At 37.5% G+C, this 26,196-nt stretch overlaps 1 protein-coding gene across 4 annotated transcripts in view; it reads left to right on the top strand.

Moving 5' to 3' along the window:
• The window catches only part of GRM8 (glutamate metabotropic receptor 8), a 744,073-nt gene that overhangs the window by 632,529 nt on the left and 85,348 nt on the right, over window positions 1-26,196 (top strand). For all 4 annotated transcript variants that reach the window (XM_046019994.1, XM_046019996.1, XM_046019997.1 and 1 more), the window contains exon 9: window positions 24,783-25,718. In XM_046019994.1, the coding sequence (XP_045875950.1) occupies window positions 24,783-25,718 (936 nt within the window). The remainder of the gene's footprint in view (window positions 1-24,782; window positions 25,719-26,196) is intronic.

Consider the following 26,196-nt stretch of genomic DNA (forward strand, 5'->3'; position numbering starts at 1 on the left):
TTCTTCAGTCATTTCTCCAAAACGTCATTTTACATGTTTTGATTTTTATCTACAGATTTTTTTAATACTCTTACATCTGCACACATACATTACTGATTATGTTAAACATTTTTGAGAAAGCTCTATTTAATCTAATTCATTTAAGATCTTATTTAAGAAAAGATGTATGCATGCTTATATAAATATAAACATTGGCAAATTATTATATGGGTATGCCCAAGATAAGTTTTGAAATTGGAAAAAAAAAAATCAAGAAAAAATCAACAGCCAAAGAGTACCACGAGGTCTGGGAGCAGGGAAGAAATGCCTTTTCCACATCATCTGTGATCTGGTGAGTAATGAAACTGACTGCCCTGCCATTGGCAATCCAGAATACATTCAGCCTCTATCTTGAGTTTATGTGTATTCTTATATTTTTATTGATAAGCTGTCATTGATTTGCTTTCCAGCTAGAGCCCTACTTACATGTGTGTAATTTTCAGGAACATTATCACCTAACAAACCTCTGGAGATAGTGAAACAAGCTTGTGTGTTGGAATGCAATGGAGTCATATTTCATATTGTAATCAATACAGTTGGGTTAAGCTCTATGAGCTTAATATGGGAGTCTGAGTTGAGATTGCTAAACTGGTCCAGATGTATCAGAAAGTTCATGTCGTGGTCTGGGAGACAGACACACATTCTAATCCACAGAAAACAAAGTATTGCATCAACGTTGAGATTCATTGGTTTATATGATAAATTCACCTTTCAGAGTTGCTTTTGATCAAACCAAATATTGTTTCAGGGAACACAAAGTAACAAAGCTGACATTTTAATATTCTATATCCATTTTTGAAATGACAAAAAGGATATATTTTTAGAGTTGCATCATCAACATAACGAGTGTTCAGAGCTCTCTGGATAACAGAAGCTGTTTGACATTAAGCAGTATTGTTGTGCTTATTTAATTAATATCACCACAAAGAAAACAGCCCATAAGATATGTCAGTCACACAGTAAGGAGACTATAGCAATGATATACCAGAACTATACACTTTTTGGAAAAATGTTTTATGCAGAGAATAGAACATTTGAGTTTTTTCCCCCAATAATTGATCTGTTGTTTATTATAATTATTTCAGAGTAGAAAATATAAAATAGAACACCTCATTCAAGCAGGAAGTAGGGAGATGTCAGATGTATTTTGGGAAGAGGACTAGCAGCAGCCACAGGGACAGGCTGAGCACATGGAAAGTGGAGAGAGGGATTGATGATGGTGGTTGGAGATGATGCTCACTTCCCCTAGGAGACTTACCCCATTCTAGGACTTCTGTGAGTATTCATTCATTAAGTCCTTAAAAAAAAGAAGGGAAAAAAAAAACACTTGAAGGAAGGCATTATTTTTTTCCACCACAAAATAATTTTTATTGATATCCTACCAACTGCACAGTCTGGTCCTGATATTAAGCACCTTCTTCCTTTGCAGTTCAGTCTTTCTTTCTTAAGTGGGCCCACGAATGCTTTCCTCTCCTCCGCAGTCTGGAATCAGCCGTGGCCAAACTGGGAGGTGGTGTTGATGAACTTAAGGTCAGTTGAAGTCAGGTATTATTGACCTATTTTCACAAATGGGGAAACTGAGGCTCGGAGAAATATGTTTAGTAAGTTATAAAACAGAGATTTAAATCCTGATCTGATTCCAAATCCTGATATTCAATCTGATCATTTCAGCATCTCTGCCATGTGTGGTTCTTGTATTCATTCTGTCTCTTCAAGTTTTGTTGCCTTTTAGTATTCCTGGTAATTTTCTTGATAGCTAGACAAGGTGTGTTGGGTAAAAGTTGCTGCTGTAAATAGGCTTTAACAATGTGGTGGTAAGGTGTGGGGAGGGGAAGCGATGAATGGTTTCAGGGTTAGTACTCAGTCTTCTAAGGAGCCTGTGCCTCTGGACTGTGACAAAATGGCTAGAGTGGGCCAGTTGGTATTCCCCTTCCTTGAGGTCGGATGGGCTCTGCTAATACCACAGCAGGTTAGACTAGTTAGGTAACTAGTTTAGTCTGGGTGGCTCAGTTAGGTGAAGTATCTGATTCTTGATCTCAGCTCAGATCTTGATCTCAGGGTGGTAAGTTAGGTCCCACATTGGGCTCCACGCTGGGCATGAAGCCTACTTAAAAACAAAACGAACCAAAAGAAAACAAAAAACCCCAGAGTACTCTGGTGTGAGAAGCATGAGATTTTTCTCTGATATTTACTGTGAGAACCTAATTGAGCTCCTGGAAATAAATCTCACAAAATTTTGGGGTTCCCTAAGACTGGGAGTCATGAGTTTGAACTCGGAGTTGTCTACCCTAAGCCTATAGCAATTACAGATCAGAGTTCCCTACCCCAACACTGCTTCCCAAGGTGGTTTCTGTGAAGCAGTCTCTGGTCCTGTAAGCTGTAATTTTCTCTCTTTGCCTTTTTTGTTGCTCTAGTCTTAGGAACAGGGATACCCTCTGTGTCCTCATCTGTCTTAGAAGCATTTTTGATTTCTCAGTCTGCTCAGTTTTTCACATGTTGTCAGGATGGAGTAGTGACTTCCAAGCTCCTTACATGTAGAACTGAAGAGTAGTATTTTGACAACCAAAAATGGAAAGATGGTGTTCTAGGCAGAGACAAAACAGGAGTAAATAGAGAAAGAAAGCCAAAATATGTATTCAAGGAAAATGAATACAAAAATTAAATGAGACATACAATTCCTGAATAGGCTTTTTATGTAACACTCAAAAGGCTGGGGAGGGTTTGAGGACTTAAAGTTAGATTACCAACTTTTGTTTTTGCTTTGTGTCACTGAGAAGACATTGTAAGTTTCCATCAAGGAAGGAAACAAGCAAAAGAGGATGTGTAGGATATTTTTATTTGGCCCTGATGTATATGTGGAAGATTGATCAGAAGAGAAAGGATGGCTAGTTGCAAGCCTTTTATGATAGTCAGGAAATGGCATGATGATTAATGACTGTGTAGGTCTAGATAAGATAATGGATGAATAAATGAAAAAATTACACAGTGGCTGATATTGTGTATGAAATTCAAAATTGGACAAAATTAAGGAAATCAAGAAGAAAATTCCTTAAGCCAGATAAGGAATGCACTTTTAGACATGGTATGCTTTATTTCCCATGCTTTGTCTCTGTCTCACAGCACTTGGTCAACAGACCATTGGAAATGCACTAGTTGGCAAGGAACAAATTCAGGATTGAATTTGAAGCCAAGGGAAGGATTGGTGGAGGGGTGCGGGGGTGGGGAGTGCATCTAAGAGAGGGCATGAAGTCAGGAAACATGAAGGATAGAACTTTGGGCAGAGTAAAGGGAAGCAACAAAGAAAGAGAACCAACATTTATGCCACTAAGAGAAGCAATGGTGATTGTGTTGAAGATGTCAAGAAAAGAGGGTTTCAAAAAAAAGATGGGCTGAGGAGAGGTCATTGGAGTTGAACGCTGGTGTTTTCTCACACAGTGTTTAAGATGAGTACATTGTGAAGGCTGGTTTGCATAGGATGATGGTCCAGAAGGAATAAAATAATGTTTGTGCAAGATTAGTCAAGAAAGAAAGGAGAAAAGGGCCGGCTACAGCAGCTAAAGAATCCAACTATGTCACAGACTATTTTCAAGGTCTGGGAGATCAGGATATGCTTATAAGGCAATATAATATTATACTACATTTCATTATATTATATATTAAATTTAGTATTTTCTTATCCCCCCCCCTTTTGGTATCTATGCTTACCTCTGTAATATCAAAAAAGCTGGGGGCGCCTGGGTGGCTCAGTGGGTTAAAGCCTCTGCCTTCGACTCAGGTCATGATCTCAGGGTCCTGGGATTGAGCCCCACATCGGGCTCTCTGCTCCGTGGGGAGCCTGCTTCCTCCTCTCTCTCTGCCTGCCTCTCTGCCTACTTGTGATTTCTCTCTGTCAAATAAATAAAATATAAAAACAAAACAAAACTGTGTATTTGAGGTTTTTTTCCTTTTGTTTCCCCCCACAATTTAGGCTTTCCAGCTATCTGTAAATTTTATTGGCTATTCCATAAAAAACTGTTCTTGGATGTTGGTTTTAATTAATTCACCATTATTCTGTCTTTTAGGTCTTTAATGTGTACTTTTATTGTTATTAATTTCCCCTCGACTTCTTCGTTTTATGTTATTATTTTTGCCTAGCTTTTAGAGTTGAATACTGAGTTCATTTAATTTTATTATTTTTTGTTTTATAATGAAAGCATTAAAGAATACAAAGTTTTGTTTTAAATACCAAACACTGTACACAACATTCTCATTATCTTTTATTTCTAAGTGGCCCTTACCGCAGTTTTGACTTGACTTTTTGAAAGTTATTGTTTAATTTCTAAGTTTATGTTTATGACTTTATTTCTAGTTACACTAGAAACTGTCATCAAAAATGTGATCTAAACAAGGTCATCTTGTTTTATCGTAATCTATGAGGAAATTATTTATGATTCCTTTTTAAAAAGTTTTTATTTAAATTCTAGTTAACATATTAGTTTCAGGAGTGTAATATAGTGCTTCAGCACTTCCTTACAACAGTCAGTGCTCATCACAAGTACTTAATCCCTTAATCCCTTAATCCCTGTCATCTATTTCACCCATCCCCCTGGTAACCATCCATTTGTATGGAAGGAGCCCAAATGTCCATCAACAGATGAATGGCCAAAGAAGATGTGGTAAATATACAAAATGGAATATTACTCGGCCATCAAAAAGAATGAAATTTGGCCATTTGCAACAACATGGATGGAGCTAGAGAATATTATGTTAACTAAAATAAGTCAGTCAGAGAAAGACACATACCATACGATTTCACTCATATGTGGAATTTAGGAAACAAAGCAATAAATAAAACAAGGGAACACATGGAAAAGAAGGGAGGCAAACCAAGAAAGAGACTCTTCGCTATAGAGAACAATTGATGATTCATTTCTAAATACATGTTCTCTAAGCTCTAGAATTGATCAATTTATCATTTTTCTAACATGTCTTTTTCTTGTCATTGTTTGCTTTTTTGCCTATAATAGCATGAGCAAGTTATATTTTCATTGAAACATGGGGGCTTGGGATCTAGAGTATTATAATTGTTTTTTTTTGGCTTACATTGCATGTCCTTTTAAGCTTAATAGTTGTATCTGGTGTTATAACCTAATTTACTCACATTTTTGTAGATTTTTCAGATGCTTCAATAGGGCGACATCCTTTAAGCCTCCCTCTCTGAACTTCTCAAGTTTGCTTTAATTTTCAGCAGACTGTATAACATATTCAAAAAAAGTTTTCTAATAAAGTATATTTTAAAATGTTATGTTTTTTCAGTGATGATATATCTAACAAAATTTTCCTCTAGTCCTCAAATGTGAAAGAAAATTTTGCAGGTTTTTAATTATGTGATCATAAGAGTTTCTCCTAAAAACTATACTTCCCTTTATTCTGTATTTGTGTTGTGGTGGAAATGTTTGAGACCATTCTCGTTTTTATTTTTTACTGGATAAGCTTTTTTACAGTCTTGTTTGATTTGTAAATACGACTTTTCTTTCATTCTGTACCTCCTTCCCAAAAGATTTTATGTTTTATCAGCGTCCCTTGCAGTAATTTCCCTTCCAGTCTCTACATTCAATCTCTTGAGCAGAGAAATGTTTTCCTTCCTCATTCCTTTGATTGTATTTTAGCATAACAATTTTTTTGGTTTCTCCTGTAGATATGTTAGTTATCTATAATTTTTCTCATACTCTTTGCCTTCTATTGTCTTCTACATTTTCTAGCATAATTTTCCTCGCTGTATTTTTTTTTCCTTGATGCTTTGAGAAATTTTACATGTTGGTCTCTATGTCAATAATTTGATTTTGTGCAAACTGTCCCCTTTACTTCAGTGTTTCCTATGTGGATTTTCAGTTGGCGTTTCATTCTTAGCTCTCTACTTCTCTGTTTCCTATCCACTTTTTTTTTTCTTTCATGGTATGCAGGATCTTTAAAAGTCCATTTAAAAGTCCATTATGCCTAAAAGGTTATTTGGAAAACAACATCCCCCCAATAGACCACCCCTATTTTCAGATGATCAAAGGTGACTACATTCAATGATTTCACTGTTCCTTGATATGTTTTGCTTTGTATTTCTAAATAACTTGCTTACATTTAACTTCTACTTCCTATTTTTCTGGTATGTCAGTTTATTGACTTCCTGCTATGGGATGTGAGAAATTATCTCCTTTATACTTGTCTTCTGCCATTTACACTCCCTGTCCTACCATCTGTCCAATATAGATGCACCATAACATATATGTGAGTTATGTGCTATCCATAAGCCTTGAGTCCTCTTGCTTTCCTGGAAAAATTTTTTGTTCTCATTGTAGCTAATAATCTTTTTAAAATTGTTTGGCTGCTTAGTGTTTTGGGCTTTTTTTGTTTTAGTTTGGTTTGGGTTGGGTTGGGTTGTTTTTGTTTTTTTTTTTCTGGTGTGTGTTGCTTTTTATATACTAAAGACAAATTCACTCCCAGAGGACATCTGGTTAGCTATATTTGAGTTCTTAGAGACATCCCTCCAGCTTCTGTAATTTAGATTGGCATCTAAGTGTACAGCATAGCTTGCATCCTAGAATATGCCTTTACCATAATTCTGGGCTTTGTCTTCACATCTCTTTTGTGTTACATCTCCTGTTTTCTGTAACCCAACTGTCCCTCCATCATTTATTATCTTGTTTGGGTATAGCACATCAACCTATAACTTCTTCTTCTTTTTTTTTTATATTTTATTTATTTCTTTGAGAGAGAGGGCAAGAGAGAGCACATGCACAAGCAAGGCGAGGGGCAGAAAGAGACGGAGGAGGAGAAGCAGATTCCCAGCTGAGCAGGGAGCCAGGCATGGGCTCTGTCCCAGGACCCTGAGATCATGACCTGAGTCAAAAGCAGACACTCAATCCACTAGCCACCCAGGCATCCCCAACCCATAGCTTTTTAAGGCTGAAAATGAAGTTATATATTTTAGAGAATTTGTGTATTTAAAATATCTTCATTTTGACATTATGCCTAAACAACATGTTGCCAAAATCTAGGTTGGAAATCATTTTACTTTAGAATTTGAAGGCGCTACTTCACTTTTCCTTGACTCTCAGGCCATTCCGATCCCTTGATTCTTTGTAACTTTTTCCTTTTCCTATTTATTTATTCATTTATTTATTCATTTATTTATTTATTTACTTATCCATCTCTAGAATCTTTTGAGATTTCCTATTTGTCCTCTTTATTCTGGAACTCAACAGGAATATACCCTAATATGTGTATGTTTTAATTATTGTGCTGGGAACTCAGTAGGACCTTTTAATCTAGGATTTCATATCATTTCCTTCTGGGAAAATGTTTTGTTTGATAATCCCAACTCCCTGGGCTGGTAGTACTCTGTGATCCAGGTAGGGGAAGAGGACTGGAGAATTCACAATTCAATGTTCCTGCTTTCACTTGCTATGACTACTTTTAATGTCGGACCTGATGCACTGTGCCAGGTGTCTTGCATTTAAGAGACTATGTTTCACCTTCTCCAGGGAGCAAATCTCTAGTCTACCAGGTTGGGGGAAGGAAAGTAGCAAATCTCTAGTCTACCAGGTTGGGGGAAGGAAAGTAGCCCAGCTTCAGAAACATCAAATATTTGATCATGTGATTTTAGTGTTGAATTCTAATCCCTTCTATATCGGCTCTTTGTGTGCATAAATGTTGCTTCATTCATTTTTATATTCCTATCACCTACCCTGTTGATTATACTGTTACTGCAGCTCATATTTTTAAATAAATGAATAAATGATTACTTTATAAATTGAGGAAACCCTTAGCTAGATATGGCTGGTTAGAAATGTTTCTTTTCTGATGTCATTGAGCTCCTTTTCTTGTATTGTTGCCTTAATTCAGATATATTATTTGTCACTTTTGTATCAGACTAAGCATATCTTTATATCCTATAGGCTATTCCTGCAAGTTTCAGACAATTCAGTTTTTATGTCTGCTGTTGCTCAGAGTTCACATTCTTCAATGAGTCTTTACATTATATCTCACTAGTCTGAGTTACCGCTTTGTCCTACTTACTGCAGCATGGATATAAACAATCTGGACAACATTAAAGTGTGTCTTTGTGAGTCATAGTCCCCCCAAAATGCCATCTGTAGTCTCTTATTCTGCCATTCAATTTCTCTTTTGTTTCTGTTCTTTTCTGCTTGGTCACTTTGCTCATTTTGAGTCCAAGTGAGCTCTGTCTTAATCTCGCTCAGTCTTCCTGTTCTATACTGCACTCTGTGGAAAGAGGCTTTCGTCTCTAGGTTTGGGCCTGAATGGCAACATCGAGTTCTCTCCATTTTTCAGAAGTCATTTATTTTATTTTTTTTTTAAATATTTTATTTATTTGGCAGAGAGAAATCACAACTAGGCAGAGAGGCAGGCAGAGAGAGAGGAGGAAGCAGGCTCCCTGCGGAGCAGAGAGCCCGATGTGGGGCTCGATCCCAGGACCCTGGGATCATGACCTGAGCCGAAGGCAGAGGCTTTAACCCACTGAGCCACCCAGGCGCCCCCAGAAGTCATTTATTTTTATAGTGTGTCTTGGTTGTGATAGCTCTATTCCTCTCCCGCTTCAGGAGCCTTTTTTGTTGGTGTTTAGCAGTTTCATGTCTATCTCTGGGAGGGTCGACTATAGAAAGAGTCATGCAATCCCTATGAATTCAATATGGAATTGGGATTTTTTTTTTTTTTTCTGAACTGGCATCTTCTGTTTTTAATTCAAATGCAGTCTCATATTTTGCATATATTCATTTGGGATTATGTTATATATACCTTGCAAGCAAGAAGATTACCTTCTTGGTAATTTGAAGAAAGTATGCTAAACTGATACTAAACTATAAAATAAACTTTATGATGCTCTTCTTTGGACTAAAGTAGCTAGAAGAATCTTAGCTGAAGATGACACTTTCCTGGAATGATTCTGAGGGGACAGGAATCAGTAGGATGAAGCATATAGCCGAACCAGAAAACAAATGTTTATCTTATCCCAAGGTCTTTGCCTTGGTCTTGGTGTGAACAAATCCTTTAAATTATCACCAAATTATTTTGACTCCTCTTTCTCAATCTGGTTTAGACTCACCTTTTCTTTTCCATTTCCAGTAGATGGACTACCCTGGTCTCATTCACTTATCTCCTGTCTAGGTCCTCTCCTGTCTAGGGGCCATGTTCCTTCTACCCAGACTTTTACTTCAAATGCCTTATGCCTACCCGCCGTCTCCTATCTCCTCTGCTTCCTATTCTTGATGTTCATTCCATTTATGTATTTTTTTCTTTGGCTGCCTATCATGTGTTATGCCATGCCCTGGACGGTAAAATTGTGGAGGTAATAAAATACTGTGATTGAGTGTGAGACTTCAGGCCTCCATCATTTAATACTGTAACGTGGGGTCAGTTACCTATCACTCCATGACTCCTTAAATAAAATGGGATGCCTAACTCAGCATCATTTAAACATTTAATGTTAATTTCTGACCTATAATGTGCCTTCAATAAATGTTAACTATCATTGTCACCAACATTATCATCATCATACTTTTTTTTTTCTTTAAAGGTTTAGTTATTTTAGAGAGAGGGAGCATGAGCATGAGGAGCCGAGGGAGAGGAAGAGAGAGAATCTGAAGCAGGCTCCATGCCTCGTGAGGAGCCCAATGTGGGACTCAATCCCATGACCCTGAGATCATGACCTGAGTCAAAATCAAGGGTCAGACGCTTAAGCAACTGAGCCACCCAGGCGCCCTGCCATCAGCCTTACTTTTATGTTTCATTTGCTGAATAATATAAAGTGCTGAAAATATTCATTTCACACCCTTTTGTCTCTCTTTTCATACACTGAAGGCATTTCCTTCCTAACTTTCCATGGATGGAGTTAAATGTACACTGACTGATATGGGCCAGGACTGAAATGGAGAAGTGTTTTGCACTGAATATCTATTATGTTGTTCAAAATATCACAAAATGATTTATAATGAATTATCTTAGTTCCTGCATGCATTAATAATCAGCTTAGTGTAGGAAAAAGAAGAAATGTAAATAATTAAAAGGAATTTCTACAAGTTTACAAAATTGCCCATAGAGAGTTTTAATCCTGAGCCGACTTTCATATTATTTACTTCTACTTATTATTAGCAATGAAAGATCTGCTTAATTGAATTTAGTCATCATAAAGTACTAGCATAATGTATTTAATGTAGCTATTTACATATGACATGTAAGTCATATTTTAAGATTTTGCTAACTTCTAAATTAACATTATGAATGCTTTTAAATAATATTCAGAAAGGAGCTAACATACCAAATCATCTTGAGCAGTTAAAATAGTCATTTATAGTAAACATTCAAATGAATTAACCCTACATGAGAAGAAACCTAAGGAAATTATTTGAAACTAATTTTGGTTATCTGGAATATAATACATTTAGTTACATAATTGTAGCTCAGTGGTTCATAATTAAAAATAACCACTCTTCATAGAATTCCTATTAAAACTTTTATCACAAATTCAAAATTAAGAACAAAATTGTTCAACACTATTGCCAGAAATACCACACATATGCACTGTGTTGGGGTGAAACACTATCACAGCATTAGTGCTCATCCAAAGGATTGTTGGTCTGACTTCCCGTTCTCTTCCCTGAAACCACCTATCCCACAACACACACAGCATCATGCACTCTTAAAGATGCTACACCTCCGAGCTTAGAGCCAAGGGCAGAAAGCACTCTCCTGGATGGTTTTCTCTGTATAGAGCGGGTGAAAAATGATCATCTCATACTGCAGTTATCAGGCACTGACATGAAGAACTGAGGTTGTGGGAAAATAAAAGCAAGAAGTAACAGATCTGGGTGAAATCCAGAGATGGTGGCTTTTTGCTTGTTGCTTCTGACGTAATTTTTGGACAGCAGCTATATTTAATTATAAGTATTTAATTATAAGTAGAGAGTGGGGGGCCTTCCTCCCAGTGCTGCCTCTCGGTCCTAAATCAAATTGTATGTGGAGTTTCCACCTGTCTTTTGCATTTTCTGTTCACGAAACACTTTCGCAGATATTAACTTGTTAGATCTTTCCAATATCCCTGTGAGGTATGGTGTCAGAGCACATAATTCCCACAAATTAGCTTCTCTGGGGGTATAGATGAAAGAATATAGGCACCACACAGACTGAGGAAAGAATAAGTGTACTACTCACATCTGCCCACTGCCGGAAGCCATGACTACTCAAAACACTAAACAGTGAGTAATGATAATCAAAGATGTGTTCATCATACATTCTGTTCATTAATCAGTTTATATGTTTGTCAAACATTGACTTTTTCTGAATCCTAGGTCTTAAAACAGGTAATGGGAGGTAACAAAATAGTATGTCCCTGAGATTACTGTGCTCTCAGTCTACTTGGGAAATGGACACATAAATAGATAATCACAATATAATGCCAAAGAGTTATGATAAAATAATGAAATACAATGAAATACAGGGGAGAAACATACCTACCCGCCTGGCATAGGGTAGATCAGAGGAGACTTCACAGAATAACTGAATTTTCTCTCATGAGAGTGTCCAGGGACTCTCACTTTTCAAATCCTATCGTCATAAAATTTGTATCTTTGGACATCACTGACCATTTCCTCATTCCTTAAATTATCTATTTGGTTTCAGGGACTGTATTCCCTACTTTCCACCTGGCCATGTTTTTTCATCCTCCTTTACTGATCTTGCTGAGTCTGCTCCTTAAAATTTGCTCTTTCTAGGGCCTCATTTGTGCCATCTTTCCTTCACACTCTCCCTGTTTCTGTGGATGAAAATTTGCTAATAAATATTCATGGTCTCACCCGCCTTGAATATGACTGTGCTTTTGAAATCTTCACTTCCTGCAAACCTGACTCATGAATACAGCTCAAGTGTTCATCTGAGTTGTGAGTTTCTTGGCTTGGAAGCCTCACTGGGACTTTGAGCTCATAGACAACCAAGTCATCATTCACCTTTTAAAACCAGTCATTCCCTTGGATGCCTCCATTCAATGAAGGACACCATCACCTGTTCACGTGTTCTTTTGTTCCTTCTTCCTTCATTGAATAAATATTTATACCTACTGAGGGTTAGTCGCCACAGTTGGCTCTGGGATAAAACAGTAGAAAAACAGACCTGGCTCCTACTCTTACGAGGGAAATAAATTTTAAATTGTTGCCTAGAAAAGTGTGGTTTACTAATTACAGAATCACAGGAAGAAGCGCTTTTAAAAATCTTAACCTGAGGTTCCTTCCAAGACTTAGTGAATTATAATCTTTAAGAACTGGGTTCCACGGGGCACCTGGGTAGCTCAGTTGAGTTAAAGCCTTTGCCTTCAACTCAGGTCCTAATTCCAGGGTCCTGGGATCGAGACCCACATCGGGCTCTCTGCTCAGCGGGAAGCCTGCTTCTCCCTCTCTCTCTCTCTGCCTGCTTGTGGTCTCTGTCAAATAAATAAATACAATTTTTAAAAAAAAGAAAGAAAGAAAGAAAAGAACTGGGTTCCAAGGATCTATATTTTAAGTAAACCCCTGAAGTACTTCTGAGGAACATTACCTAAACTTTATAAAACCACTTACTTAAAAAAAAAAAAGAAAGAAAGAAAAACAAACAAATGAATACATAATTACATACTATAAAATGCCACTGAAGGAGGCTACAGGGTGCTGTGTGACTATGTAATAGGGGACCGGGGAGAGTTGATACTCAATGGTCAGCCATTCCCTGGGAGTCAGAGAATAGAAGGGCACAGCCATGTATCTGGTGATCAGTTAGATGTGAGCAGTGGAAGTCTGTGAATGCTGAGAATGGCTCTCAAGTCAGAAGTCTGGATGTCAATCTTTGGTTCCTCTCTTTCTCTCTATTTTCTTTAATATATATCTCAAATCCATCCCATCTTCTTCATCAACGCTGCTCCTAACAGAATTCACAGGCTCTTATCTAGCCTGGATTTGCAACATTTTCTCCCTAACTCTTATCCTTGCTTCTGTATCACCCTCTTCCCTCATCTGTCCCTGCAATGGTCTCCTAAATAAATCAATGTATACATACATACACACACACATATATATAATATAAAATTTATATATAATTTTTATAATAGAATATATAGATCTTATCTATATAGAATATATATATAGTAGAATATCTATATAGATAGATAGATAGATTGATCGATCTGTGGCCTGGACAGTAAAGTCTGAAAACCTGGTGCTGTTTACAGAGTCCTTCCTGGCCACTACATGCTCAGATTTCCGTTGCCCTCACCTTTCATCTGAAATGATCCAGCAGCATCGGTGTGACTGGCCTGTCTGCAGTCCTGAGCTATGTCTGTCTTCTCTCTACTCTGCAGCCCATGGATTCTTCTAAATAATGAAACTCACCACCCCTGTCCTTGTCGTAATCCTTCAGAGGATCTCCTTGGCCACCTGTAAGATAGCATCCAAACTCCTCTCAGTGGCTCATCATGTCCTTCATGATCTCATATATCATCTACTCCATAGCCCTTACGTCTTATCTCTTGCCACTCCATCCCATGCTTTAATCTACATTCCTGGTATTCTTTATGCTTTTAGTTTCTCCAGTTTATCATGGCTTCTTGCCCCTGGGTCTTAATGTCCTCTCCCTTCCTCCTTTCCTCCCTACCCCCCCCCTCCTTCCTTCCTTCTTTCCATCCTTTCTTCACCTGCTACTCTCTTGCAATCCTCTTTCCTGGGTTATCTCCCACATCATCAGGCTGCTGTCCACATATCCATGAAGCCTGGGCTAGATGGCCCCGTGAGATGTTCCTCTAGCAGCACCATTTCCTTATTCTTTTGCAGGGAGTCTCATACTGAGCTGTGACAGACTCTTTGCATATCTCTGTCTCCACCTCCACTGTATCTAGGGGTCAAGAAGCATGTCTTGGTCACCGGTGAATCCCCACATAGAACCTTGTCTTGAATAGAGTGAGTATGCAACATGTTTTTTATATGCCAAATAATACTGAGTGTTAATACTTCTTGAATTTATCAAGTTAAGTCATTTGCATATTTTAAAAAGGACAGCTTTATTGAGATAATCCACATTTGCCCATAAAATTTGCCCTTTTAAAGGGGGTAATTCAGTATTTTTCAGTATATTCAGAGTTGTATATCCATCTCCACTATCTAATTTTAAGCCATTGCCTAAGAAATCCTGTTCCCTTGAGCATTCACTATGTTCCCTTCTTCCTGTAGCCCTTGGCAGTCACCAATCTAATGTCTGTTTATGGGTTTGCCTGTTCTGGACATTTCATATAAAATAAAATCTCACAGTATGTGGTCTTTGGGACTAACTTTTCTTACTTTGCATATTTTCAAGGTTTGTCTATTTTAGAGCATATACTAGTACTTAATTCTTTTTTATTTATTTTTAATAATTTAGTCCTTTTTATTTATTTTTAATTGGTTGTATAGATATAGCATGTTCTCTTTACCAATTCGTCAGTAAATGGACATTTGGGTTCTTTCTGCTTTTTGGCTATTATGAATAATCCTACTGTGAACATTGATATAAAAATTTTTGTGTGAACATATGTCTTTGGTTTTCTTGGATTGGAATTATTTAGCAGTAGAAACTGCTAGGTCATATGGCAACTCTATGTTTAACTTTTTGAGGAACTGCCAAAGTATTTTCCAAAATAACTGTACCATTTTATATTCCCACCAGTAATGTAAAAACTTTTAATTTTTTCACATCTTTAATAACACTTGATATTGTCTATATTTTTTATTATAACCATCCTAGTGGATACTGTGTTTTTATTTTCATTTCCCTGATAACTAATGATGTTGGGCACTTTTCATATTGGCCATTCATACATCTTCTTTGGACAAATGTCTCTTCAATTCTTTAACTCATTTTTATTTGGATTATTTGTCTTTAACTGTTTAGTTCTAAGAGTTTTAAAAAATTATATATATATAGTTTATAAAAATGTATGGGTTACAGGTACTAAGGACGTTGTGATAAGCACTGGGTGTTATATGTAAGTAATGAATCACTAAATCCTATTCCTGAAACCAATATTACACTTATGCTAACTAATTAGAATTTAAATAAAATTTATACAAAACCTTGAAAAAACCCCAAAATATTCAATAAATACTCAAATGCCTTCAAAAAAAATTAAATGTCACCTCATCTCTAACATATATGTATATTTTACGTATGTTATATGTATATTATGCACATACACACACACATATATATACTTATTTATTCTGGATACAAATTCCTTATCAGATACATTATGTGGAAATAATTTTTCTCACTCTGTGGGTTGTCTTTTCACTCTCCTAATGCCAACTGTTGAATCACAAAAGGACTTAATATTAATGAAGTTCAATTCACCTATTTTTATTTTGTTTCTTATGTTTTGGGTGTCATGCCTTGTCCCAGCACTACTTGTTGAAAAGACTATTTTTTCTTCTTTGAGTTTTCTTGGAATCCTTGTCAAAAATCAATTGACCATACATGTAAGAGATTATTTCTGGGCTCTTAATTTTTTTTTTCCCCCTTTTATTAATTTTTTCAGCGTAACAGTATTCATTCTTTTTGCACAACACCCAGTGCTCCATGCAAAACGTGCCCTCCCCATCACCCACCACCTGTTCCCCCAACCTCCCACCCCTGACCCTTCAAAACCCTCAGGTTGTTTTTCAGAGTCCATAGTCTCTTATGGTTCGCCTCCCCTCCCCAATGTCCATAGCCCGCTCCCCCTCTCCCAATCCCACCTCCCCCCAGCAACCCCCAGTTTGTTTTGTGAGATTAAGAGTCATTTATGGTTTGTCTCCCTCCCAATCCCATCTTGTTTCATTTATTCTTCTCCTATCCCCCTACCCCCCCATGTTGCTTCTCCATGTCCTCATATCAGGGAGATCATATGATAGTTGTCTTTCTCCGATTGACTTATTTCACTAAGCATGATACGCTCTAGTTCCATCCACGTCGTCGCAAATGGCAAGATTTCATTTCTTTTGATGGCTGCATAGTATTCCATTGTGTATATATACCACATCTTCTTGATCCATTCATCTGTTGATGGACATCTAGGTTCTTTCCATAGTCTGGCTATTGTAGACATTGCTGCTATAAACATTCGGGTACACGTGCCCCTTCGGATCACTATGTTTGTATCTTTAGGGTAAATACCCAGTAGTGCAATTGCTGGGTCATAGGGTAGTTCTATTTTCAACATTTTGAGGAACCTCCATGCTGTTTTCCAGAGTGGTTGGACCAGCTTGCATTCCCACCAACAGTGGAGGAGGGTTCCCCTTTCTCCACATCCTCTCCAGCATCTGTCATTTCCTGACTTGTTAATTTTAGCCATTCTGACTGGTGTGAGGTGATATCTCATTGTGGTTTTGATTTGTATTTCCCTGATGCCGAGTGACGTGGAGCACTTTTTCATGTGTCTGTTGGCCATCTGGATGTCTTCTTTGCAGAAATGTCTGTTCATGTCCTCTGCCCATTTCTTGATTGGATTGTTTGTTCTTTGGATGTTGAGTTTGTTAAGTTCCTTATAGATTTTGGATACTAGCCCTTTATCTGATATGTCGTTTGCAAATATCTTCTCCCATTCTGTCAGCTGTCTTTTGGTTTTGTTAACTGTTTCCTTTGCTGTGCAAAAGCTTTTGATCTTGATGAAATCCCAATAGTTCATTTTTGCCCTTGCTTCCCTTGCCTTTGCCGTTGTTCCTAGGAAGATGTTGCTGCGGCTGAGGTCGAAGAGGTTGCTGCCTGCGTTCTCCTCAAGGATTTTGATGGATTCCTTTCTCACATTGAGGTCCTTCATCCATTTGGAGTCTATTTTCGTGTGTGGTGTAAGGAAGTGGTCCAATTTCATTTTTCTGCATGTGGCTGTCCAATTTTCCCAGCACCATTTATTGAAGAGGCTGTCTTTTTTCCATTGGACATTCTTTCCTGCTTTGTCGAAGATTAGTTGACCATAGAGTTGAGGGTCGATTTCTGGGCTCTCTATTCTGTTCCACTGGTCTATGTGTCTGTTTTTGTGCCAGTACCATGCTGTCTTGATGATGACAGCTTTGTAATAGAGCTTGAAGTCCGGAATTGTGATGCCACCAACTTTGGCTTTGTTCTTCAATATTCCTTTGGCTATTCGAGGTCTTTTCTGGTTCCATATAAATTTTAGGATTATTTGTTCCATTTCTTTGAAAAAAATGGATGGTATTTTGATAGGGATTGCATTAAATGTGTAGATTGCTTTAGGTAGCATAGACATTTTCACAATATTTATTCTTCCAATCCAGGAGCATGGAACATTTTTCCATTTCTTTGTGTCTTCCTCAATTTCTTTCATGAGTACTTTATACTTTTCTGTGTATAGATTCTTAGTCTCTTTGGTTAGGTTTATTCCTAGGTATCTTATAGTTTTGGGTACAATTGTGAATGGGATTGACTCCTTAATTTCTCTTTCTTCAGTCTTGTTGTTGGTGTACAGAAATGCAACTGATTTCTGTGCATTGATTTTATATCCTGACACTTTACTGAATTCCTGTACAAGTTCTAGCAGTTTTGGAGTGGAGTCTTTTGGGTTTTCCACATATAGTATCATATCATCTGCGAAGAGTGATAGTTTGACTTCTTCTTTACCAATTTGGATGCCTTTAATTTCTTTTTGTTGTCTGATTGCTGAGGCTAGGACTTCTAATACTATGTTGAATAGCAGTGGTGATAATGGACATCCCTGCCGTGTTCCTGACCTTAATGGAAAAGCTTTCAGTTTTTCTCCATTGAGAATGATATTTGCAGTGGGTTTTTCATAGATGGCTTTGATAATATTGAGGTATGTGCCCTCTATCCCTACACTTTGAAGAGTTTTGATCAGGAAGGGATGCTGTACTTTGTCAAATGCTTTTTCAGCATCTATTGAGAGTATCATATGGTTCTTGTTCTTTCTTTTATTAATGTGTTCTATCACATTGATTGATTTGCGGATGTTGAACCAACCCTGCAGTCTGGGCTCTTAATTTTATTTCATTGATTTGTCTATCTTTATGCCAGTATCATGCTGTCTTGACTGCTATAGCTTTGTAGTAAGTCTTAAAATTAGAAGTGGGGAAAAAGAAAACAAGACAAAATCAGAGAGGGAGACAAACCATAAGAGACTCTTAATCATAGGAAACAAACTGAGGCAGGGGGTGATGTGATGGGGTAATTGGGTGATGGACATTAAGGAAGATATGCAATGGAATGAGCACTGGGTATCATATAAGACTGATGAATCACTGACCTCTACTCTGAAACTAATAATATACCAAAAGTTAATTAATTAAATTTTTAAAAAAGAATATAAACAACAACAAAAAGAATAAAAAGTAAAACCAGAAGTGTAAATTCTCCAACTTCACTTTTCACTCTCAAGACTGTTTTGTCTATTCTGGGTCCCTGACATTTCCATCTGGATTTTAGGATCAGCTTGTTGATTTCTGCAAAGAAGCCAGGTGGGATTTTGATATGGATTATGTTGAATCTGTTGATTAATTTAGGGAGTGTTTCCATCTTAGCAATACACATCTTCTTATCCATGAATATGGGGTTTCTTTTCACTTTCTTAGATCTTTCATTTTTTTTTAAATGGTATTTTGTAGATTTTAGTGAAAGAAAATATTGCACTTCCACTTGTTTATTCCTAAGTATTTTACTTTTTTGATGCTAAAATTTTCTTCACTTTATTTTAAGCTGTCCTTCTAAATAGGAGAAGTCTGCATTTTTAAAGTTATGTAGATATGTAATACTAGATCAATCAGGGCATCGATATGGGGATCATCTCACACACATATATTAGACTTTCAAAAATGCTAGAAGTACTTTGAATAGGAGTAGAAAGCTGTGTATGTCCCAAAGGAAAGTGTGAATATTAAGGAAACAATATTTACTCATATATGAATATATATAATACTAATATACTGAGAAACTATTTTGAGCTGCATTATCAAATTAACTGTGCTACAAGTATTCACTCATATGTGAATCACAAGTCACAAAATATACCAAATTTTAACATTTTATTTATTTATTTTTTTTTTAACTAGGCTCTATGCCCAGTGTGGAGCCCAACACAGGGGTCGAACTCATGACCCTGAGATCAAGACCTGAGCTGAGATCAAAAGTTGGATACTTAACTGACTAAGCCACTCAGGCACCCCCAGATTTTGATATTTTAAATACTTAATGCCAATTAGTGCACTTGTTAAATCTGTTGATCATGTCAACATTCATGGGTAAGGCTTTTTAAAATACCCAATTTCGGGGCGCCTGGGTGGCTCAGTGGGTTAAAGCCTCTACCTTCGGCTCAGGTCATGATCCCAAGGTCCTGGGATCGAGTCCCACGTCGGGCTCTCTGCTCGGCAGGGAGCCTGCTTCCTCCTCTCTCTGCCTGCCTCTCTGCCTACTTGTGATCTCTCTGTCTGTCAAATAAATAAATAAAAATCTTAAAAAAAAAAAAGATTTTTTAAAAACAAAAAAATACCCAATTTCACTGGATATGTTTGCATGTACAATATGCCATTATATAAGCCAGATGAAGGATTGGGTTTTTAAATACTGGGGTGGCAAACTAGTCACCAAAATGATAATCAATGCTGTGATTTATAGAGCAAAATGAAAAGAGGTCATTATGATTAGCTATCAGTTATTTGTTAGTATTTAAAATATTTCCGCATGTAGGATAATCTCATCAGTGAAGATATCACTTAATATGTGGGGAAAATATTGTAATCGAGGTATTACAGTGAGTACGAATTTTTTTAATGAACTGAAAATGATTAATTCTAATGGGGCCTTGAATTGGGAAATATTCTTGTAGTCTTTTCTTCAAGAGGTACTAAAACTATACAGAAGAAAATTGTTCTATAAAAATAATGTCTACTTAAAGAATTTATGAAGAATTACTCTAGGTTGATTGGTCTGGAAAGATTAAAGATTAAAAAAGAGAAGCACACACACAGAAACTTTTGGTTTTGTGGCTGTTGGTTATTTGTCTGCAGTTAATAATGGGATTTGACAGCAGAAACTAGTTGATGGCTCACATTCTATGAGATCTACTGGATTGGAGCCTACAGAATGAATCACTGTTGGTGAACATTATCAAGACAGGAATAGGCTATGGTTTTGTCTCTGGAAGGTCTGTCTGTATAACTGCCACCCATTTGTTAGACTATATATTTTAGAAAGAAATCCTAATGTCAGAATAATGTGAAAGACAAGGAAGATAAGTTTTAAAAATGCATGGATACTCATATGAAAGATGGTTTAATTTGTTAATATAGTTATGCAAAAGGGCTGAATGAGTCTTATTTATGAACGTATAGCACAGTGGTGAAAATTAGGTCATTTAATTTACTCTCAAGTAGTATTGCTTTTAGTCACTATTTAACAACATATGTAAAATACATTATTTGACTCAAATATTAATGTATTTACAACATCCTCATTTAGGTATTTGCTATTTGTTCTTCTCTGAGGTAGATACTGGTTGGTTCCCAGACTTCAACTACGGCATCAAAACACCATCCCATTATATATAAATTGGATCCTTGATGAAAATGGAGTCATGTGTATTTATCATATTTACAAAAATATACTTAATGTTTTCTCCATTATATTAAAAAAAGTCACAAGTATGGCTTGACTATTTTGTTTTTTTCTTAAAATACCTGACTATTTAAAGTATTGTGATATTTCCCTTCATCTTGTAACTTCATTTTTTATTTACGGAGAATATTTTTCCATTATTTCAGTACATAGAAAACTGACCAAGGAAAATTTAATATTCAACTTATAATGATAAATATTTATCCTGTGTAATGAGGCTTATCTGGTATAGGTATATTTCTTTGTTAACAAGTCTTATTTCTTTCTGGAAAATAAAATGTATTGAGAATTAAAGAATTACATATGTGGTTAGAAAGCTGACCTTTAAAGCCTCTACTAATATTTCTGAGATATTTGGCTGCCTTTTCTTTCTTTCTTTCTTTTTGTTTTTTTTACAGTAACATCATAAATCTATAGAAACCCCAAACAAAATGCAATTTTGGTTTTACATTAATTAACTTTGAAACATAACCTTCACAGAAGTATTTTATTATCTTTTAAGAGTCCATTAGGGTATAAAATCAATACTTTAGCAGCTCAGTAGAGCATTTCATTTTTCTCAGTATTTTCAAAAGAAGCCACTATATGCTTCCAATCTAACTTTTTTCTTTCCTAATGGAATTCTATACATATATAAAATAACTTTCCTAAATCATTAAAACCTAATAGAAAATTAGCAGGGTTATGATAGATTGCTGTACCTTTGTGGTGAAAAGACTGGGTAAGAGCTAATAGTTTTGAGTGCCCTTATGACACATGAAATATCACCTATTTTCTCAAGGGAGGATATTTGAAATTAAACAGGAACGAATTTTCTATTCTACCTTGGGGAGATTTGAAAGCCCACTGCAGTTATTGAGCCTGGGGACTATACTTCTCTATCCTCAATCATTCAGCCCACATTCAAGGAAAACACCCTTAAGAAATAGATCTAGTCGTGAGAACAGTGTCAATGCATATTTCCCCAAAGGAAGACAACCTTCAGGTAATGGAAGCATATTGCCTACAGGAGCCACAATGGGGCAAGTTTTTGGTAAATGACAGCTGTCCCTGCCTTCTGAGTAGATTCTTGGTAGACTACTACATTGGTGGTGGTCACAGAATGGGTGGAGAAATTTATTTTGAGTTGTATTACAGTTTCGTATTGCTAGGTAACAAATAAGTGCAACAAGAGAACATTCATCATCTCACACAGTTTCTGAAGATCGGAAATTCAGAAGTGGCTTATTAGCTGGAGGGGCTCTGGCTTAGGATTTCTCATGACGTTGCTGTTAGTGTGTCACTGGGAGTGCAGTCACCTGAAGATTGGAATGAGACCAGACAATTCACTCTTTAAGGGGTTCCTGTACATGTATGACAAGTTGGTGCTCGTTGTTGGGAGGTGGGCTGGGTTCCTTTCCATTGGGCTACTTGAGCATTCTCGTGAAACTCTCATTTTTCTCCTGGAGTGGCTGATCCACGAAAGAGCAAGTCAGAAGCCAAAATATTTTTTATGACCTAGTCTCAGAAATCAAATGTAATCATTTCTAGTATATACTATTGTTTACATAATCAACCCTATTCGCAGTTGGAGAGGACTACATGGATTCACAAATTCTGGAAGGTGAGATTATTGGGAGCCATTTTGGAGCCAGACTACCATAGAATATGGTAATTCTTCTTTTGGGTTGTTAATGGAGCTGGTCTTCAGGAAAATATGTTGTGTATTGTTTTGTTCTGTTTTCTAACCAAATTCTTTGGGCTCCCATTTCTGTGTTTCTTTGAGCAACCTTCTATTACCAGTTCCTAGTACTTTCAAGTTGATCCCTTCTTCCTCAGTGCTCTGCATGGTACCCTTCCCGTTGTTAAAAAACAAAATTAAGATGAGCAAATTTGAAGATCTAATTAGCTTTATTATATGATTCATGAATTGGGTAGCATCTCATCTAGCAATTAGAAGTGTACTCCAAGGAGTTGTGCAAAATGGAAGGTTTGTATAAGAAGGAGGCTGGGGTGAGAACCTAAGTGACATAATTTTGGACCTTTGGTTTTCCTTTTAACACTCTCCTTCCTTTCTTACAAATTCAGCAAAGATTTGAGGGCAAATTGTGTGTCAGTCACTGTACACATCAGCAAACAAAATCATTCTCTCTCTTTTTAAAAATTTTATTTATTTACTTGAAAGAGAGATAGTGAGAGTAGGAGCAAAGAGTGGGAGTGCAGAAACGGAGAAGCAGGTTCCCCACTGAGCAGGGAGCATGATGATGTGGGGCTCCATCCCAGGACCCTGGCATCATGACCTGAGCCAAAGGCAGACACTTAATGGACTGAGCCACCCAAGCATCCCCAAATCACACTCTTTTATAGTAGCTGCTTTTCATAGTAAGGTGTGTCTTATGATCTGTAATTTCCAGTTTGTCCTGTTAGCATTCTGCTAAAATTAATGTGTTTCTAATAAGCTAAATGCAATATTGTGATTAATAATAAAAAATATATGGTCTTTGACCTTATTCTTGGCACAAAGCTCCTAAAATCTCTGGGATTTTCTGTGATAAGAACAAAAAAGGTGACTTTAATTATGTTAATGAGGTTACTTTTGGAAACCTAAGGGGGGGGCTGTTTCCCCAAGGTGCCAACCAGGTGATTGGAGGATTGGAATTTTTAGTCCCACCCCAGACTTCTGGGAAGGGAGAGGGGCTAAAGGTTCAATTAATGCCAGTGGCCACTGATTTAATTAATCATGCCTATGTGATGAAGCCTCCATAAAATCCCAAGAGATGGGGGTTCAGAGAGCTTAAGAGCTGGTGAACAGGTAGAGATTTGGAGGAAGTGGCATAATTGAAGCTGCATGGAAGCAATGTGCCCTTCCCACTACCTCGTCGTATACATCTTTTCCTTTTTATCATAAGCTGGTAATCTAGTAAGCAAGTGTTTCTCTGAGTTCTGTGAGCTGCTCTAGCAAACTAGTGGAACCCAGGGCAAGTGTTTTTGGAACCTTCAATCTACAGGTGGGTCAGAAGCACATGTGAGGCATGGACTTGCAATTGACATCGGAGGTGGGAGGGGAAAGTCTTGCAACCTGAGCTTTAACTCCTGGGAGCTGGTGTTATTTCCAGGTAGATAGTGGCAGAATTGAGGTAACTTAACAGGATAACTGGCTGCTGTCTGAGATTGCTTGGTGTTATGGGAAACCTCTTCCCTACCTCATATATGTCAGAACTGGGTCCAGAACCTTTGGTAAACAATCAAGGTAAGAGGTCAGTGATTGGCAGGATCTCCTTAAAATAATATTTTTATTTTAGTAGAGGTACTCTGATTTAGGTGGAACTTGAAGGCTCTGAAGTAGATACTTAGCACTCTAGGGGAGCTCTCTCATTTGTACCAATTTCGCTGCTGTAATCCACTTGTAAGACTACTTTTGTTCAATGGAGAACATTACCCCCAAGCTATCTCATTTCACATGGTCTTTTACACAGTGTGAAAATGTGAGAATGTGGGGAGGGGAGTTATATCCATGCTTAAAGAGAGGCAAAAACATTAATACAGTTATCACGTCGGGAACGTGATGATTATCAGCGATTAAAGTAGGTTTGCCATTTCCTTCGAAAACTGACAGTGTGATTTGATTTCCCCAAGTATGGTGAAGAGCTTTGCATCACTGTTTTATGTATATGTTTTATGTATATGTTTGACTTATCCTAAGCCAGTGTTTCAGGGATTCTGACATTTATATCTGTGTTAATCTGTGATTAACTCTAAGCATATTTCTGTGGGGTTTTTTTGTTTTGTTTTGGTGTTTTTTTTGTTTTTTTGAGTTTCAAAACTGTTCAGGCCAATAAATCTTTCCACAAATGACAGATTAGTCAACACTGGGGAGGTAAATGGAAACCAATGACACTCATCAAACTGATGATATGAATGATTTATTGGACCAGATCATTTAACACTTTCATCAAGAAGTCAATACTGGGGAAAGAAAACTGGGCTCTTATTATGGTAAACTGTACTTGCTCCGTCAGCATTCAGTGATTTATTACAAACCTGTGGCTAGGATTAGGATATTATAAATGGGGGGAAATGGATGGCTCATTAATTCTTTATCCCCACAGGTGGATGACATGCAGTGGGCTAATCGAGAACACACTCACCCGGCGTCTGTCTGCAGCCTGCCCTGTAAGCCCGGGGAGAGGAAGAAAACAGTGAAAGGAGTCCCTTGCTGCTGGCACTGCGAGCGTTGTGAGGGTTACAACTACCAAGTAGATGAGCTCTCCTGCGAACTTTGCCCTCTGGATCAGAGACCAAACATCAACCGCACAGGCTGCCAGCTCATCCCCATAATCAAACTAGAATGGCATTCGCCCTGGGCTGTGGTGCCTGTGTTCATTGCAATATTGGGAATCATCGCCACCACCTTCGTGATCGTGACCTTTGTCCGCTATAATGACACACCTATTGTAAGGGCTTCGGGACGAGAACTTAGTTACGTGCTCCTCACAGGGATTTTCCTCTGTTACTCAATCACCTTTTTAATGATTGCTGCGCCAGACACAATCATATGTTCCTTCCGCCGAATCTTTCTAGGACTTGGCATGTGTTTCAGCTATGCGGCCCTTCTTACCAAAACAAACAGAATCCACCGAATATTTGAGCAGGGGAAGAAATCGGTCACAGCACCCAAGTTTATTAGTCCAGCATCCCAGCTGGTGATCACTTTCAGCCTCATCTCCGTCCAGCTCCTGGGAGTGTGTGTCTGGTTTGTTGTGGACCCCCCCCACATCATCATTGACTATGGAGAGCAGCGGACTCTAGACCCAGAGAAGGCCAGGGGAGTGCTCAAGTGTGACATTTCCGATCTCTCACTCATTTGTTCGCTGGGGTACAGTATCCTCTTGATGGTCACTTGTACTGTTTATGCCATTAAAACGAGAGGTGTCCCAGAGACTTTCAACGAAGCCAAACCTATTGGATTTACCATGTACACCACCTGCATCATTTGGTTAGCTTTCATTCCCATCTTTTTTGGTACAGCGCAGTCAGCAGAAAAGGTAAGTGCAAGAAATGCATACACCGACCCTTCCCAGGATTTAACTTCTTTCTTTAGGAGGCTTTCCCGCCTTTCTTTTCGGCTCACTTATGGTCTCTCAAGCTGATTCGGTCTGCATTATTCTTATTTGGAAATATATCTATCTATCTATCTATCTATCTATCTATCTATAGAATCCCTCAAGGTCACTTAACTTTGAATATGTGTTGACTAAGGTTTATTGTCCATGAAAAACGTTTTAATGTGTCTTCTTTAGCAAGGTTGAAAATTGACAGATCTCACATTAATTTCTCGGTCTCTCGTCCCAGGTCTGTTATCAGTGACGAAAGCTGTTCTTTTCCTAATGTTAATTAAAAGAGGGTGGGAGAAAAGACAGACGTGAATCATAGGGATGATTGATCGCAGAGATATCCCCTTGCATGGCAAATGCCTCCTTTTCTGGTTCAAATATGACTCTGGGAAAAAGCTATTCCTTCACA

This window comes from Meles meles, chromosome 10 (assembly GCF_922984935.1).
Source record: "Meles meles chromosome 10, mMelMel3.1 paternal haplotype, whole genome shotgun sequence".
Lineage (NCBI taxonomy): Eukaryota > Metazoa > Chordata > Mammalia > Carnivora > Mustelidae > Meles > Meles meles.